The 17,476-nt window shown below is 41.2% G+C and overlaps 3 protein-coding genes and 1 pseudogene across 5 annotated transcripts; 3 read left to right on the plus strand and 1 right to left on the minus strand.

Moving 5' to 3' along the window:
* Positions 1 to 417: 417 nt before the first annotated feature.
* Positions 418 to 4,662, plus strand: gcna (germ cell nuclear acidic peptidase). Its single transcript, XM_032527422.1, is given in 14 exon segments — positions 418 to 550; positions 904 to 1,001; positions 1,226 to 1,421; positions 1,520 to 1,592; positions 1,739 to 1,788; positions 1,933 to 1,999; positions 2,101 to 2,171; positions 2,280 to 2,696; positions 2,801 to 2,966; positions 3,075 to 3,219; positions 3,358 to 3,467; positions 3,469 to 3,491; positions 4,042 to 4,246; positions 4,345 to 4,662. Coding segments are annotated over 13 exon segments (1,845 nt in total). The 5' UTR covers positions 418 to 550; positions 904 to 911; the 3' UTR covers positions 4,577 to 4,662.
* A 1,199-nt stretch (positions 4,663 to 5,861) lies between these two features.
* Positions 5,862 to 7,208, plus strand: LOC116697355 (uncharacterized; annotated as a pseudogene).
* A 310-nt stretch (positions 7,209 to 7,518) lies between these two features.
* On the minus strand, positions 7,519 to 9,939 carry cetn2 (centrin, EF-hand protein, 2). The gene is made up of 5 exons (XM_032528743.1): positions 9,634 to 9,939; positions 9,109 to 9,273; positions 8,875 to 9,003; positions 8,448 to 8,585; positions 7,519 to 8,273 (listed from the first exon to the last, which is right to left on the minus strand). The coding sequence occupies exons 1-5, from the start codon at positions 9,634 to 9,636 to the stop codon at positions 8,184 to 8,186; spliced, it is 525 nt and encodes a 174-aa protein (XP_032384634.1). The 5' UTR covers positions 9,637 to 9,939; the 3' UTR covers positions 7,519 to 8,183.
* Positions 9,940 to 11,080: 1,141 nt separating this feature from the next.
* Positions 11,081 to 17,268, plus strand: nsdhl (NAD(P) dependent 3-beta-hydroxysteroid dehydrogenase NSDHL). 3 transcript variants are annotated; one of them, XR_004333992.1, is made up of 8 exons: positions 11,081 to 11,340; positions 11,435 to 11,596; positions 11,908 to 12,054; positions 12,168 to 12,296; positions 12,763 to 12,905; positions 15,150 to 15,252; positions 15,417 to 15,814; positions 15,886 to 17,268. XR_004333992.1 is itself a non-coding variant. In XM_032528738.1 (8 exons), exons 2-8 carry the CDS (start codon positions 11,320 to 11,322, stop codon positions 15,747 to 15,749), a joined length of 1,038 nt encoding a protein of 345 aa, XP_032384629.1. In that variant the 5' UTR covers positions 11,095 to 11,154; positions 11,277 to 11,319; the 3' UTR covers positions 15,750 to 17,268. The 3 variants fall into 3 exon arrangements, 2 of the variants coding, with proteins under 2 accessions (XP_032384630.1, XP_032384629.1); XM_032528738.1 differs by having other exon boundaries at positions 11,095 to 11,154; positions 11,277 to 11,340; positions 15,417 to 17,268; XM_032528739.1 differs by having other exon boundaries at positions 11,083 to 11,340; positions 11,482 to 11,596; positions 15,417 to 17,268.
* The last annotated feature ends 208 nt before the right edge of the window (positions 17,269 to 17,476 follow it).

The following is a 17,476-nucleotide window of genomic DNA, read 5'->3' on the forward strand; positions in this document are numbered from 1 at the left end:
TCTCAAGTCCACTCCTATACACTGCCATAATTCCCCAGCTTATATCTGGCTTTACCAATACATTTTTTTTTTTTTTTCTGAAATGCTTCTTCGCGTTCCTGTACCGGTTGGAAATGAGGGATTGGGGCAAAACTTCCTCAGAGTCCTTGGTGAGTAACGCTAGGCTCCCGCTCTCTCTTCTAATTGCTCTGATGAACACGCTTCTACAGTCTGGTCTGGTCTCCTTCGTCGTCTGTCCATTTTGTAAACACGGACATGTCGCGCTAAAACCGTGTTAAGTTTTTTTTAGTATTAGAATATGAGTTATATACTAAAAAAATGAACTCAAATGTACCACCATCGGAAAAAAACATCATACAAAAGAAGTAGGCACTGTTGTTGGGCGTAGACCTAACATCACGTGTCATATAAAAGCTGTTGCTGTTGGTCGAATGTGTTTTGACAACTTCCGGTGTAACGTAGCACAAGATTTGAATTTGCCTTCGCTTACCTCCCGTCTGCTAGCTACATACTTCTGCCTCTTTTATTTGCAACAACAGAAGCGCGTTTGGTAATCATTTCTCTAGTGAATTATATGTCCTGTTAGTAAAATAATATTGTATGCAGTGCATACTTACGGAACACAATGAACCGCTTTCAAAAAGTTAGCTCTGATGTTAGCTAGCAGGTTGCTAAAGGTAACGCTAATGTTTACAGCTCACGTGAAGCGTGTGTGGGGCTTTAGAACCTCTGTTTTATAGATGTTTTGCAGTAACGGTAACGGTAGCTGAAAAAAATGAAGTTAGTTTTCGTAGTTTGGAGTTTCATTGTCAGTTATATTAGCGTTATAAATGACAGGTCTGATGTTAGCACTGGACTTTAAATGTTAAATGACTATCATGCTGGTTTGTACCGTTTTCACAGAGCAAACAATGAACGATGATACCCGCAAATTATTTGAAAGAGTTGCTAAAAAGATGGGGTGGGCTGATGAGGGAGGACTGGACACAGCTGAAAAAAAGGTTTGTTGCACACTTTATTAACCTACAAACAATCTAACACGTTACTGTAGACAATTGAGTGTAGTGTTTTGTTCTGTTTTAATTACCCAAAGTGTTTTCTGAAATTGTATTGACATGTTTAATTGATTATTCAATAAAATAATTGCCAGAAGAATCAATAATGAAAATAATCGTTCGTTGCATGCAGGTTATAATGCCGATCTGTCTATCTTCATTGTTTCTAGCTGATGAGTTCAATTGGCAAAACTCGCCATGCAGCCACAAGCAGTCCTAGTCGGTCTGTGGCTCGGTCAGCCTCTCCCGGCCTACTCAGCCTCTCTGAGGACGAAGATGACCCAGAGAAGGAGAACCAGTGCTCCAACCGCAACAATTATAGAAACAAGTCTTTGATCGAGTCCAGTGATGAAGACTTTGACCAATGTGAGGGAGTTAAATCTTAGGACTTTATATATTGTTGAACTGATTGACTCTTTTGAAAATACAGGAATGTGTTCATTTGACCTTTTTTTTAATCTTAGTTCTCGTGGAAAGGGCTACACCGAAAGCTAAACCTACCTCACTCAAACCATGGAGTTCTGCAAAGAAAAACAGGTATAAAAATGGAGTGCACTGAGTTGTTGGTGTTTTCACAAAGCAACGTCTTTGTGTGTTTCTGGTTTCGATTTCACCTCTTATTTGTCTCTTCAAAGTTTTGGTCAGGATAGTTCTGAGTTCTAAAGCATTTTTGTTCTCCTCAGTTCCACCGTTCTTGTAAAGAGCTCGGACGATGACGACTGTTTTGAAAGATGTAAGTGGCTTTTTTCTGCTGGTTACAGTTCTCTGCATCTGTAACCATTGACAATAAATGAGCCAAATTCTAACATGACGAACAAATGTTTATATTGTTGGGCTAATTTTTTTCTCTCACATTCCCTAATTTTGCACATTGAAGTTCTGCAACGAGTGAAAACCCCTAACGTCAAGTCTAAGAAAACCTCAGAGAGTGGGAGTGAAGACAGGTGAGTTTTTGATGTATTGTTTCCGGCAAATGTATTGTCATTGAGTGGAAAATGTTTTCAAAAGTATCTATTTTGCCTTTTTTTTATAATCTATTCTTAAGCCTGAAAAACTTCTTAGTGGATGACTTCTCATCAGATGATGACTTCATTGAGACAAAAGCATCTTTTAAAGGTAACGTTGAAAGACCTTGTAAGTACTGATGTTCTATTATATTTACAAGAAAAGCCACATTGAATTATACGTATATAGTGTTGATGTTTTGTGTCTACTGTTTAACAGTGCCGAAAAAGAGCAATACTCCAGCAGCCCAGCATCCACTGAGGAGACCACTGTCTCAATGCGACTCCCCAGTCTTTGTTAGTGACAGTGATGATGATGATGATAATATTGTGGTCAAGAGCACTTGGAGGATTCGTAAATCAAAACCTGAGCCCCCGCCAAAGGATAACAAGAATGCTCTGCGGTGTGATGAGGAGGACAGCTCACCATCACTCCCTTTGCCTCCCGTCCCTTCTCCTTTTTCTCTTTGTCCCCACAAAACTCTAACATCGGTGGCCTCTCCTAAACCCAGTCTTTCAAGACCTTCTAAGCTGGATGAATCGACCAGTTCTGAGGAGGAGTTCACATCCCTACTGGAGAGACTGAAAAAGAAAAACAAGTTCACTGGCACTCCATTCTCACCTAAGACCACCCACGGTAACTGTTCTTATTCTAATTTTCACATTTCACCTTTCTCTAGCTTTTTTTTTTTTTGAGTTGTGATGCTCATATTTATTGTTTGGATCATTTCTTAAATCTAGAATTCAATAACGAGCCTCCTGGGTCAGCTCCTCCTGTAACCAGACCCACAAAACCAGTCTCTAAATCATTAAGCGAAACCCCTCTGCATGTGAAGACACCAGGAAAATCCGCCATGTTGAAGCCCGCAGTCAGTCAGACGGAGTATAGACACGGCCCCACAAGCAGGTACTTTTTCTGGCCAGTTTTTAACCTACAGACTTGAATGTTGCTCACTCAGTTTGTGTTCCATACACAGACATTTGTCTTGAGTTAATCATGTTCTTTCCCTCCTAGGGTAGCATTGTGTAAGACCCCAGGGTGCTTCTTGGAGTCCTTATCAAACCCTGGCTCCAGCTATAGCTGCAAATTTAAGCAGAACAAGGAAGAACTCACCCGTAGACTGTACCAGCTGTACAACACCAGTGTGTTTGACAGTAAGGTGATGAACCAACAGTTCCCCCCCTCCTTTCAGTCAATTTTTTTCTATAAAATTGAAATGTATAATTTTTTTGCATTGTTTAATTGCTTCATTAACATATAGTGTATATTCTTTTTCCTTGTTTGACATGACTTCCAGCTCCCCATCGATATGTCAGTGACTTGGAATAAGAAAATGCGGAAGACAGCTGGTTACTGTATCACAGGGCAGGAACGAGGTGGAGGGAGCCGCTACGCTCGCATTGACTGTCGAGAAAGTCTGTGATTGTCCAGGTAATGCTTCCCCCCCCCCCCCCCCCCCCCAATTTAAAAAAAAAAAAAAAAAAAAAAAAAGCATCCAGGATTGGAAGAAAACATGTTCTGGTTCATTGGCATTTCTTTAAACCAATTAGAACCGTCATGGGCAGCGCTAAACCTGGAGCCACAGGAAGAGGCACTGCAAAATATAGTGTTAGAGAAAACTCAGATTGGACAGGTAGTCTAGCTAGCTGTCTCAATTTACCCCACACAGATCTGAGGAGTAGTCAACAACAGTACTCATAAATCCACCAAATTTAAAATTCCGATACAAAGAAAATGGAAGGAAACAGAAAATACATGCATCTGGTGGAATTTCCTGCAGCACTGGAGCAATCCCGGAAGTGGAACACCAAGGATATAGACTATGCTTCAGTAAGCCAGATAGACTGAAGTAATTAAGTGTCTGCTTAAAAGTCCCTGAATGTAAATATGTGATGTCATCTGTCATGCACAGTAAGATGATCGTGCCAATTTATAATAGAATGAACCTCTTCATCACATTCTTGTTATTTCACCCGCACAGATCGTCTCAGGGACACACTGATTCATGAGATGTGTCACGCTGCAACCTGGCTGATTAATGGTGTAAGGGACGGGCACGGGAACTTCTGGAAGCTGTACGCTCGCAAGTCCACACTGGCGCATCCGGAGCTGCCCATGGTCACTCGCTGCCACAGCTATGACATCAAGTACAAATTCCAGTACCAATGCACCCGCTGCAAGAATACGTACGTCCGACTGATTTGATATTGTTCTTTGTTGACTTTATTACCTTGCATTTCCAGAGTTATTTAATCTTCCATTACTTTATCATGATTCTTCACAGGATTGGACGTCATTCCAAGTCACTGGACACGCAAAAGTTTGTGTGTGCCATCTGCACAGGACAACTTGTCTTACTGACGCCTGCCAAGCCACGTGCTCCCACTCCTTTTGCCAACTTTGTCAAAGAGAATTTTGGGACTGTACGACAAGAGCTAGCTGGACAAAGCCACGGGGAAGTGATGCGTAAACTTAGTGCAGACTTTGCCTCCAAGACTAAACTAAGTCAAAGCTGAGATCTTGATGCTCGTTGTATTACAGCCAGGTTTATGCAACACAGGAACCTGTGGAAATACATCGTCCACAGAGTAGACTTAGTGGGCTTATTGTGAATATTTGTAGCACTAGTCAGTACTTTGCCTCACGACCTCTACAGTCAACTTAATCATTGAGTGCTGTGTTGTATGTCGGGTGGGTTGTATGACAGTGTGTGGAGATCTCTGGTGCATAGGTGACTGTAGTGGGCTTTGTTTGTGTTTTGTTTTTTTGGTGTTAGTGTGTTGTGTTGATGTGTGGACTGGACTCTGGTGTCGTGTGATTTGATGTGTGTTATGTGTGTTGTGTGTGTTGTGCCTGAAAAACTGAGCTTAAACAATAAGTTCACATTCCAGTTTGGTGTGTGTAAATGAGGTGGTGTCAAACAATAAAAGTCATGCCACCTGTTATCTCTGGCATCTAAATAATTGGTATTGTATGGTACATGGATGATTAACCCCATATGTGAGTTTGTTTTTTAAATATCCGACTGGTTTTATCTTATGAGCTCTATAAATAAAGTTTAAATGTGTGACTCAACATTAAATGACCACTTGATATCTTTGACATTTCAGTTGCATTATTTCAATAGTTATTATATGGTCAGGACAGAAAAAAAGAAGTTAAACAAAACGTTATTAATCCAATTGGTTTTGCATAATTCATACTTGCATGTAGTAAATTAAATACCTTAACTCTGCTACATGGATGTCATGATGCATCTTTCTAAATAATTTACAGAAATATGGTAATCTATGGGTGGGGGTTATGGTGAAGTTATGATTTCTATGAGTGCCTCTGCTATCAAGCTAATTGACCTGTAGAATACAATTCTGTACAAATGTATTAATATTTTCCCGATTTTGGTATAAGTAAACATATGTAATCCTGATAATAAACTCTAATAGTTGACATGTATCTGAGTAAATGGACCGCCTTCAACACTGGCACATATCAGTTGCAATCAGCCATCATCTAGTTTAATATGCAACTAAATTTTATACAATACATGTGGTCCCTGCTCTGTCTCTTTTTCAGCTAGGGGTCCTTGGCCTAAAAAATGTTGAAGACCCCTGCTCAAGAGAGAAGAGCACCTTTGAAACAGATATACGGCTGAGTTTATTACGTCTTATCCCTATTTTAGATGAGGTTCAAATGATTTGTGTTGGTTTTTAAGCTCTGTGGATGCCTATGATGTGTATTTTATTATTAATTTATGTTTTTAACAAGGATATCTGGAAGGCAGATCAGAGGGAGCTTTATGTCATGGATATCCATTGCAATGTGACATCACTAGAGGCCCAGACACAGATGAACTCCTCCATCTGCCTCCTGGTTAAGATAGTTAGCGTGTGTGTGAGCTGCACCTTGAACACAGCGCTCTGTGTTCTGTTTCTCCTGGTCATCATGCGCTCCCTGTCCCTTCTTAGACAGACTCACTTCCTGCTCCCTTACACACCTCTTGTGTGACAACCTCCAGTTGTCTTCTCTTTTTGTGTACTGGACCTTTCCAGTACACCTTTTTGTTAACAACTGAGATGATGATAATGTGCCATTTGACCTAAATGTTCTCCATTATTGCCATTTCAGCAGCAGCTCTGGACGATCAAAGCAGTTCTCTTAAAAGAAGGTTTACCTTAGAGCAGCACGGTGGCCTCACAGCGAGAGGGTCGTCCCGGGCCTTTCTGTGAGGAGTTTGCTTGGAGGTTTTCCCCACAACTAAAAACACTTCTCTCCCTCTCTCTGTGTCATTCCCTATCTCTCTGCCACCTTTCCTGTCTATCCACTGTCACTATCAAATAAAGTATAAAGCCCCAGAAATAATCTTTAAAAAAGAAGAAAAAAAATAGTTATTGGTCACCGTAATTGTTTGACCGTATTGGCCAAGAAAAGAGCCCTTCCTAATGCTTCAGCTGTGACACATTCTACTCTCTGCCGAAAGCCTAGCCTCTTCTAAATGACCTCACTATGAAAACTGCACTTCTAAAATCTTTACACAGCAGGATTACCACATCCACAATATGACTTCACTTTTTTTTGTTGCACAGCTTGACTTCTTCCTGAGCACCGCTCTGGCTGTGGACCGCTTTGTAGCTGTCAAGTGGTCCTGCGCTATGAGTTCTTGATGTGTCCTCCTCAATGGGAGAGAGTGACTGTTGTAGCCATGTGGACCTTATCAGCTGTGTTCAGCAGTGTGGCTTTAGATATCAGCCTCAGTACCATCCAAGTCAATTTTACCCTCCCCCGTTGTCAACCTCTCATCCTTACCCCCTGCCTGTCGGGGACATGCTGTGGTGGTGCCTCCGCTCTCTGTCCATCCTGGGATGCTTCTGCCTGCTCGGCTGGGACGTGCATGTAGGACCACTCTGCACCGAGAGAGCGTGTGCGACCCTGACTCTCCAGGCACCTCAGAACATCCTCTGTTCTGTTCATTTGGTTGTGGAAAGCTACCTGATCCCTGGCTACCTACACAGTGATGATCTTGATATAGCAGCCACCATCATCCAAAACCTCAGGGTGTCACTCATCCATCTGGTTTATGGCTACCAATCACGGGAGCTGCAGCAAAGGACACGACACACGGGAACAAAGTCCACAACGAAAGTCATTTGAAGAGCTGCTACTTATAAAAACGTAACAGTTTTGCCTGTACAGCCTGAATGAGAAGAGCAATATCTTCCTGTTCAGCACAGTAGCTTTTCCACATCTCTTACACTACGCTTACATTTGATTGTTTGAAATAGTAAGGTTGGAGAGCTGAGTTGATAGGCTGTGGTAAGGTAGCGGCATCTTCCTGTTAACCATGTGTTAGCAGCAGCAGTAGAATAATACAAGTGAGTAGAAAAGAAAAAATTAAACAGAGTCAAACTGATAACTGCTAGATCAACGAGGGATACAAATAACGGCAAATAAAAATACAACGCTGATTTAAGATATTTAATTTGTACCTCAAACACTCATTTAAGTCACTATGTATCATACAAAATGCCAAGAATACAGAATGTTTTGTAGTAATTACACAACAGAGGGATGAATAATTGATGCTACAAGAAAAAACACATACACTACTACACTGTTTTAAAGATAGTGGGATCATCCCTTTTAAGAGGCACAGGCACTAATCCACAGGCAGCACTGAGGTGAGACAGCGCTCCCCAATCATCAGCGGTTACAAGATCCAAAACATGAAAGTGCAAACCAAACAATCTACAGATGGAGGAAACTGAACGCACAATTACTAATCAAAGCATCGGAATGTACGGTTTGTCACCGTATTGACGTAGGCACTGAGAATTTCTTACAATAATATTATCAATGTATTCTTCATAAACGTATGCAGCATTCCAAACAAGAAAGAGACTATTCTCTGACATTGTCTGGCAAATGTAATGTAGATTATTATGTAAAGGATAATTGGCGTTTGACCACAAATATTTAACAACTTCCGTTCAGTGTAGTATGTGACAGCAAACCTTTTGATAGACTCATTACAAGCGGAAATGTATGGCACGACACAATAATAAGGGAAGGGAAGGGAAATTAGAGGGAGCCACCACTGGTCCCCTCGACCCTCATCGCAGACTTCCTTCAGTAGAGGCAGGTTTTCTTCATAATTCGCAGGAACTCTTGCTGGTTCACTTCTCCGTCACCATCCCTGTCGGCTTCATCTATCATTTCCTTCACAGATACAAGAAAAGAGGAGATGAAAAGAGGAATGGAAGACACAAATCAAGCTAGTTGATAGCATTCATAAGCAAATGCTGTTGCCATGACTGAGCCTTTGTTACAGTAGTCCGCTGTAAGCGTTACTCATATGTGAATGTTGTTTTATTCCACGATGATGGGCTTTACCTGCAGCTCTTCATCTGTGAGGTTCTCTCCCAGTTCTTTGGCTACCCTCTTCAGATTCTTGAACGAGATCTTGCCCGTCTCGTCGTCATCAAACAGGCGGAAAGCTTTCAGGATCTCCTCTTTGGAGTCCTTCTCGGCCTAAAATCAGAGAAGATGGAGAGTAGTTTCACCAAACACTGTAGTTGTCAAAGAACAACCACATCCTAAACTCAGACAAACGCGGCCAGTTTGGGTGTGCCGAAGAAAAGTAATACCAGTATAGTCAGTGGTAATCTAAACAGGGCTGATAGCGTGAAGTCCAGGTTGTGGGCTTTAATACACAAACTGCAATCTGTATGGTAAAAACCAGTCACTCACTTTAAAACAAAAGAGAATTAAAGATGTTTGGGAATGCATTTATAATATATTGCTCGACGCAGATACCTACCATTTTCTGTGTCATGACAGAGAGGAAGTCAGCGAAGGAGATTTTCCCTGTGCCGTCCCTATCCACGTCACCAATCATCTTCTTGATCTCCTCTTTCTTTGGTTCAAACCCCAGCGCTCTCATTGCCACCTGGCACAGTGTGAGAAAAGGTGTGAGAGTGAAGCACACATAGAAACCTCTCCCTCCTCTCATACAGTACATGTGTGATTGTGATCCTCTTTGGGGCACTATTACCTTGAGCTCCTTGACATCAATGTATCCAGATCCATCGGTGTCAAACAGCTCAAAAGCCTCCCTGATCTCCTGCTTCTGCTCCTCGGTCAGCTCTGGTTTGGGGGTCGTCTTCTTGCGAGGAGGTGCCACAGGACCCTGCAGGGACGGTCTCTTAGCACTTGTCGCCTGGTGGGGATGCAAGAGGAGATGCAGAGGGGAAACTAACACTGATGGTTGCAGCAGACAGAGCCGCCATGTCTGTGATAACAGCAGAATCCATCATCTAATACTTTTGCTCTCACCACTTCATCCCATTTTGTTGCTAACACATCAGGAGAAACATTACCCATAGCTTTTCCAAATATCACCAAATACAGATATATTTGAACAACAAAAACCTTTTTTTACTTCAAAAATCAAATAGATTAAGTACAAAAGAGGACAAATCCCCTTTTCCCCAGACCTATAAAGGAATCATGTAAATACCCATCACTCAAATGCTACACACCAACAAAGAATGGGATATTGTGAAACATTTTTACTCACCATTACTTGCTGTTTATTTGATTGACGAAAAAAGCAACTGCAAATCTAATCTAAAAGTAAGCTATGTTTTCCTCTGATGAAGCCTCCCTATTATTTAGGGAGGAGGAGATGGTTCACATCAGTTGCTCGCATCTAGCGTTTAATTACCCTGAATGTAAGATAAGTCTCTTTTCCTTCAAAACCTCCTATTTATTTCGGAGAACAGCTGGTACAATGTGCAGAAAATGACCGTTTCTTGCTGACAACCTGCACAGGTTTAGCAGTCCAGAAGCTGCCGTCATGGAGCCCGGGCGTTTGATTTGTTCACCCATTGTGCCAGCAGACACGGCAATGATTGAATGTCCATTGAGGAATTAAAGCAGGACACGGACAACCACGAGTGGGAGTAAAAATCAAACGCACTAGTCGGGCAAAAAGATGATTGGTTGCTGAAGACCACGGGGCGCAAGACACGATCAGAGCTGTTGGACACTGAAGTGAAACCGCCTTGGATTTCCCATCGAGATACAAAACGCTGGAACAGAATATAGAAAACGGGGATGTCTTTGTGTCATATTTACATGTAAATATATAATATTGCATAACACAAATTGGTGCATCCGCTCGTGCTGCTATGTGAAATTGCCTCAATACACCCTCTAGTGTCAGCAGACCGCAAATCAGAGCTAATAATATAGAGAATAATAAGATAATCGATTATGGCTAATGATAAATAAAAGGTCAAAATAATACATTGAATATTTAATATAATTTAAATATGAAACAATAAGATAATAATTGTATAATAGAGTTTAGATTGCCAACGTTCACCCAACACCAACTATTATTGTTGTAAGGGTCAACAGACAGCATGCACAGTGACACAAGTAGGCTATGGCTACTGACATGTTTTCACCTTAAAATATTAACTCAAACTTATTTTTATTTAGCTGTTTTTTTACTTTAGATATTATCCTGTTTTTTTCATTGTGGTATATTTTTTTCTTTTAATACTTCATTCATGCTGTACTTCCATTTGGATCATTTTAGGCTATAAGGAAGAAATCAACTAGAATTTTGGCAGTTATGTATATATATTTGTTTAATCTGTCTCTTTTCCCCGTGTTCTTCATGTGTTTACTAAATTGCAAAATTAACAAATAGGCTACTAAAACAAAAAAACAGGAGAAGAGAAAACGTTTATGGAAGCCTACATGAAACAGGTTTAACACATATAACACAAAAAAAGGTTTCACATTTCCTCTAGATAATTGGTCGCACATTATGGAGAATCTTTGACCAATGGCTGTAAAAACAGGGTCTGACGCACACCCAGCGGGGCGTGGTCTTTGAGCTAAGAGGTGAATAGAACCAGTTTGTGGTCTACAATTGGTTTAAATTGTGGCGTTCTTTGACGTATCTTTTACACCATTGGCTACTATCTAACGTCACCTTTGTGCTGAGCTTTAGCTCGACCAATCACAGAGCACTTCTCACTCAGCAGATTCAGGCAGCTCGGTTTGTTGCGCGCGCTGACTGCAGGTAAATAGTTGGCTACAGCTTAGTTTGCTAAGCTTTTCTTAAAAGTTGCCACATGCCCTGCGTATTAAGAAGTTAGGAACACTTCGTGACTCACTCTTCCACCATTTTTTTTCCCACAACAGTGCCTGATACTCTCGCTTACCTGTTGGTCACTTTTTACTCATTATGGCTACGCGCCTTCGACCGGTGAGTTTAAGGTGCAAATTCAACTTTTCACGAAACTAGTGCTGTTTAATTTGCTTGACATGTATTAATAATGGCTTTCCGCTGTGTCATACAGAGTAATAAACGGTGTGCAGTCATCGGGGGGTCTGGGTTTCTGGGCAGACACTTGGTGGAGAAGCTGTTGGATCGAGGCTACTCCGTTTCTGTGTTTGACATCCGTCAGAGCTACGAGCTGTCCGGTGTCACCTTCCACCAGGGAGACCTCTGCGACAAACAGGTGAGACTACCCTACTCCTCTCAGTCTGGACCAGACCTGCATGTAGGCTAGGCCTGAACATAGCCTACATGCAGGTCTTGTCTAGCCTACACATTGAAAAGTGTAGACCTTAGCTTTGTAATGATAGGCTACGTTCAAAAAGAGTGTCAAGGTTTTAGACCTGACATTCTTGCTGTTGACTTAAAGTTTGCCAATGAGTTCTTGAGACTTGCCCCAAAAAACTTTAAAACTCATCTCTGACCTGGACCAATGACTCTTCTGATGCAATTGTCAATAGCTGTCACTGAGGTAGTTGTCACACTCTGCTCCAGGCTCTGCTGCCAGCTATGAAGGATGTGTCCCTGGTCTTCCACTGTGCCTCCCCAGCCCCTGCCTGCGATGACCGCAGGCTGTTTGAGAGGGTCAACATCCAGGGCACACGCACCGTCATTCAGGCATGCATCGAGGCTGGCGTACAGGTTAGGCAGTAGGGGATGAGAAGCTGGGCTTTTCTTTTTGTTTATTTCAATAATTTACTGTTCAAGGATGAAAGATACCATAGAAGGGGTGTAACTGTTTGATTTTTTGCCAGAAACTGGTCCTGACAAGCAGTGCCAGTGTGGTGTTTGAAGGGACAGACATTAAGAATGGGAAAGAGGATCTACCATACGCCAAAAAGCCCATCGACTATTACACAGAGACCAAGATTGAGCAAGAAAAGGTAGGAATGTGGTATTTTTTACCAGTGTTGCCCAGCTGGTGCTATTTCTTGCTCAAATCAAAGGCAGATTGAAATGAGGCTATAAATAGCAAATAGCTATGATTTCGGGTTCTGTGTTCTGTGTAAATGTGTAAATCCAGTGGATGCTGGCCCATGTTCCACCTCCTCCTAATTTTTAAAAGTGATTTTTAATTAATCAACGGTTTAATAGTTTTTGGAATGTCCCTTCCTCATGATCAGTATCAAATTTTATTTTTCTACCCTTAGCTTTATTTTTTTATCAGCGTCATACAACGACACAATATCATATTCAGCAGTAGGAAGTACTTTCTTGCAAGACTTCCTCTGTCATCTGCTGTTTTCCCTTAACAATTGGTCACATCCATCTACAAGAGAAGAGAGCAAATGATTATAGTGTTTTTGCAATATGCAGAGTTGAATATTTCATACTGTCTTTGTGTTTTAGCTGGTCCTCGAGGCCTGTGACAAGGAGAAGGGTTTCCTCACAGTTGCCATCCGGCCTCATGGCATCTTTGGGCCTCGGGACCCACAGCTGGTTCCTATCCTAGTAGACACGGCTCGCAAGGGCAAGATGAAGTTTATCATTGGGTGAGCCATAGGGTTTTAACCATTTATGCCAATCCAACTAGTTATAGTGTTATTTTTTGTCTCTGGTGCTTCCACACACATACAAACTTGGATAAAAAAAACATGTTTTGAGTGAGATACCAGATTCTAAATGTATCCTGCCTTCAGTTTCCGGATGAGCTGGTCAAAATTGGCAGGGCCGTCTATATCATTGGCCGACACATTTGAATATTCCCACCCACCACCCCCTCCCATCAGAGCATACTTACAGTGTCTATGTCTCCATCCACCAGCTACAGCAGTACATTCTCAGATATCCCCTATGTTGTTATCAATTTGGAAGCACCGGTTTAGAAGACACCATGTCGAAGCACCATGGAAAATGTTCTGTTGTTGGCTGTAAAGACGAGAACAAAACACTCCATCGTGTTCCAGCCGCAGAGGACAGAAGCGAGGCATGGTTTGTAACACACGTTATAATGCTCGCTAAGCTGCTAGCGTGGCACGACATCAACCTCTGCAACTGACTAGCTAGCGGTATTTAGTGTGCATGTGCAATTCCCAACAAAGATGGAACAGAAGTGAGATGCCTCACTCTGTAGGTAAAACAGAGAGCTCAACACACAGGGGAAAAGAGGAGCTGCAACAATGTGCAGGACAACAAAAATATGGTGTTTTCTGAAAATTAAACCATGTAAACCTATTCTTGTACACCCTCTAAATACAATTATGTACCTGAAAATGAGCAAATTATGGGCTTTAAACTACTTCTAGACATAGAATGAATGGCTCTTGTTTTAGCAACAATCTCTGTAAAAATAGTTAAAAATACAAATATGTATCACTTATTGAGGTTCATGTTTGTAACATAAAATTAGTCAGCGCATGTAGTAAATAAGAATGGTAGGGAAAAAAAGAATGGCAAGGGGAATGTTAGTGCTTTCTCAAACCTGAACTCTAATGTGGGGGCTCGATTTGGCTTCCTAATAGGGGTGGGAATCACCTGACACCTCCCTATACGATAACATCACAATACTTGTCACGATACGATATTCTTGCAATTAGAAACATTGCAATATTCTGCGATATATTGCAATTTATTACCTTTTTTTCCAACTTCAAATTTTTCCCAATTTCAAATGATGCCCCCAGAAGGAAACTCTGTCAACATCTGTTTTATCTAAAAACATACATTTCTGTTTGTTTATCTCACTTCAATTTTATTGCTGCAAAATGTTATTATCAAGCAGACAAACTGACCAACAGATATATAATAAAAGATCGATACTTGGTGCCTGTGTATCGAAACAATTTTGCTACAGAAAATATAGCGATACTATGCTTTATCAATTTTTTTCCCCCACCTCTACTTCCTAAGTATAAATGCACAGCTTGTGAAAGCCCATGCACTGTGTAAATCCACTTAAGAATAAAGAATACGCTTCTAAAATCATTATATCTGCATGTATCACACTGTCGTCAAAAATACTCAATTCTGAAATTGTATTCTCTCTAAAACCCACTTAAGCTAGGTTTATGGTAGTCGCGGTGCTCCAGCGCGAGGGGTGCATGCTACCGCACTGGGAAAAGAAGAAACATTTAGCTGGAGAGTGCAGAATAACATGAGAGAGTGTTCCTCTCAGTGTCACATGCAAACAGTATTTCAATCCGGAGATGAACAATCACGTTAATGATTACAGTAGATAAATGTGATGTTTCGCATGGATGTGTTTACTACTGTTGCCAAGCAGCCTGCTTTCCTTAACTTCTGGTGTCTTGTCTCTACTACTGCTTGCTCATTCAATGTCAATGTCAATTTTATTTCTATAGCACATTTAAAAACAACAACAGTTGACCAAAGTGCTGAACAGGGTTAATGTTAAATACATAAATAACAAGTGTAAAAATTACTACAACCAAAATACATCACATCACAGGGTATTTTGTATGTACGACTTCTGGTGTTTCAGAGATTACCGCAACAAACAATGCGTTGTGGCTAAATGTCTGTGCATGCTCGTAGGGAGTGCGCCATCTATGGCGGCCCGTGCATGATGTCAAGTGCAAGTGTACCCGTAACTTTATACACCTACTTATTCATTCACTCACAGTCATAATAATTACTCCCCTGACACATGTAAAGGGGATCTTAGATCCATAGATACTGTACCAGGGTGCTGAATTATTAAATGCGTTAGCGCTTCTTTTTCGATCCTTAGTGCTTATTGCTATATTTCTTTAATTCTTTGTCTTTGTTTTCTGCAGTGATGGGACCAATCTGGTGGATTTCACGTTTGTGGAGAATGTAGTTCATGGCCACATCTTGGCTGCTGAACGCCTGAGGCCGGACTCCCCCATTTGTGGAAAAGTGAGTAACTATAAAATTAAACACAGAGCCGGTTTAACAGATGCTCTCAGTGAAATCATGTTGCTAGTCACACACATTCTTATTCAGGATCAGATGTTTTCACTTTGCGAATTGAATGTCAAATGAATACAGCACATCTTTACTTTCCTACGCTTCACTTTCAGCCGTACCACATCACCAATGATGAGCCAATTAGGTTCTGGGACTTCATGTCTGAGGTGCTGGTGGGTCTGGGATACGCTGCTCCCCGCTACCACCTGCCCTACACTCTTGTGTACGTACTGGCCCTGCTCCTCTGGCTGCTGGCCCTTATCCTGCGCCCACTAGTGTCCTTTAAACCCACCTTTACACCGATGAGAGTGGCTCTGGCTGGAACCCACCACTACTACAGCTGTGACCGCGCCAAGCAGGACATGGGCTACAAACCTGTTGTCAGTCTCAAGGACGGGATAGCACGCACAGTGCAGAGCTACCCTCACCTCAGACAAGGGGCTTGATGATAGAATAGGTAAAGGCTGCTGAGAGACATGTACAAGGGTGTACAGTTACACTCACTGAGAATAACATGATTAGATCACACTGAATGGACAATTCAAAATGAGGGAACAGACTTTCTCTTTATTCAAACGTCACAATGTGTACCATTTGTGTGCCTTTTCAACGGTTATGTACCATTTTTACCAGCAGATGGTAGCAAACGATTCTGGTTTTGGTCAACACACTTTTCAAAGTTTTAAAGCACTTAGTAAACAGTAAACCTCTGCTTATGGCAACATAAATATACCAATCTTACACTGTGAAAACTGCAAACACTTACAAATATTCTTGTTCCATGTTCACCTGTGTGCTGTACAACTGTTGAGATGCTGCTGTTAAATGCCTTAATGTATTCCACTAAACCATGATTCTCCTGATACAACTTGCATGAAAATTATTGTCTAAAGTGATGACTGGCATTACATTACATGGCCAAACATATGTGGACAAGGATTCGTGTTTTTGGGCTTTATTTAGTTTGGCATAAGCTCTTTGTATAAAGTAAGCAGCATACATAGTACTTTAGATGCTATTGGGCCTTTATTGTTTAAACAGAACCAAACCCCTGTGCTCAGTGCCACTGTGTGGAAATGGGAAAAGCCTTCCTAGAAGAATGGAGCTTGCAATATATATAGCAGCATATTACTTTATATAGTTCAGTGCATAGGTTCACCTATTTTCATGTCTATCCCAAGACGATATATACATCCTGTCCATACTGGCCATGAAAGCATCCCCTCCTAATGCGATTCCAATACAAGAATTGGGGGATAGGAAAAAAATCTTCAGTCTTTGTTGTGCAAAAATGTACAAAAGTTCAACCAAGGCCAATATGAGCCTTTAGCAGACTGAGACAGACAAATCAATGGATAAAACCTACTGTGGATTTTGCACTAAACACGCTGAAACTATAAAGCTTCCTGATTGATGTAACAAAATCCGACTGCTAAGGTCTCATATAAGCTTAGGCTGAACGTAATGAATTTTACACAGAACAAGGGCTATCTCTTAGTATTACAATTGCATTAGGAAGGGATTGTTTCATGCAAACATGGACAGGAGTAATGATGATTTTAATGTGTGTATATGGGACTAATGTGTCTCCACATACTTTTGGCCATTTAGTGTATTTCTTCACATACGTGATTCACATACATTCACACATTCCCAACACTTTGTACCTCCTCTCTGATACTGGAGCATCTGTGGTATGTGTTTCTACAAGTTACGCAAACTGTTGAAATAATATTCAACAACGTCAAATACAATAAGGGATGGGCAATGAAAATGCATCCTAAGCTATTGTAATCCATGTGTAGTTCTGTCATTTTAATGATGACACCGTTCTATAACCGAGGAACTTGTAAACACACGAGGGCCTAATTTTCTCAGTATTTGTGTCAAATGTATTAGCTGCTAGAAATATTTTTGCCTTTTCTAGGTGAAGCATTTTTGTCATTCCATGTCAAGGTGTGGTGACAAGGTAAGTTTAGATACTTTGCATTCTCATTTCATTTCTCTGTGCTAGCAGCACCTTAATGATTCACTGCTAGAGTCAGCATCACCGGACAAGGCTGTCTGACTGGTTTCTTGTTCCCAGGGAGGGATCCAGGTAGATAATAGTATCTTCACTTGCCAGTGTGCGCACCACAGTGAAACTTAGCTCTCAGGCTTGTTAATTACGTCT

Source organism: Etheostoma spectabile, chromosome 10 (genome assembly GCF_008692095.1).
Source record: "Etheostoma spectabile isolate EspeVRDwgs_2016 chromosome 10, UIUC_Espe_1.0, whole genome shotgun sequence".
In the NCBI taxonomy this organism is placed as follows: Eukaryota; Metazoa; Chordata; class Actinopteri; order Perciformes; family Percidae; genus Etheostoma; species Etheostoma spectabile.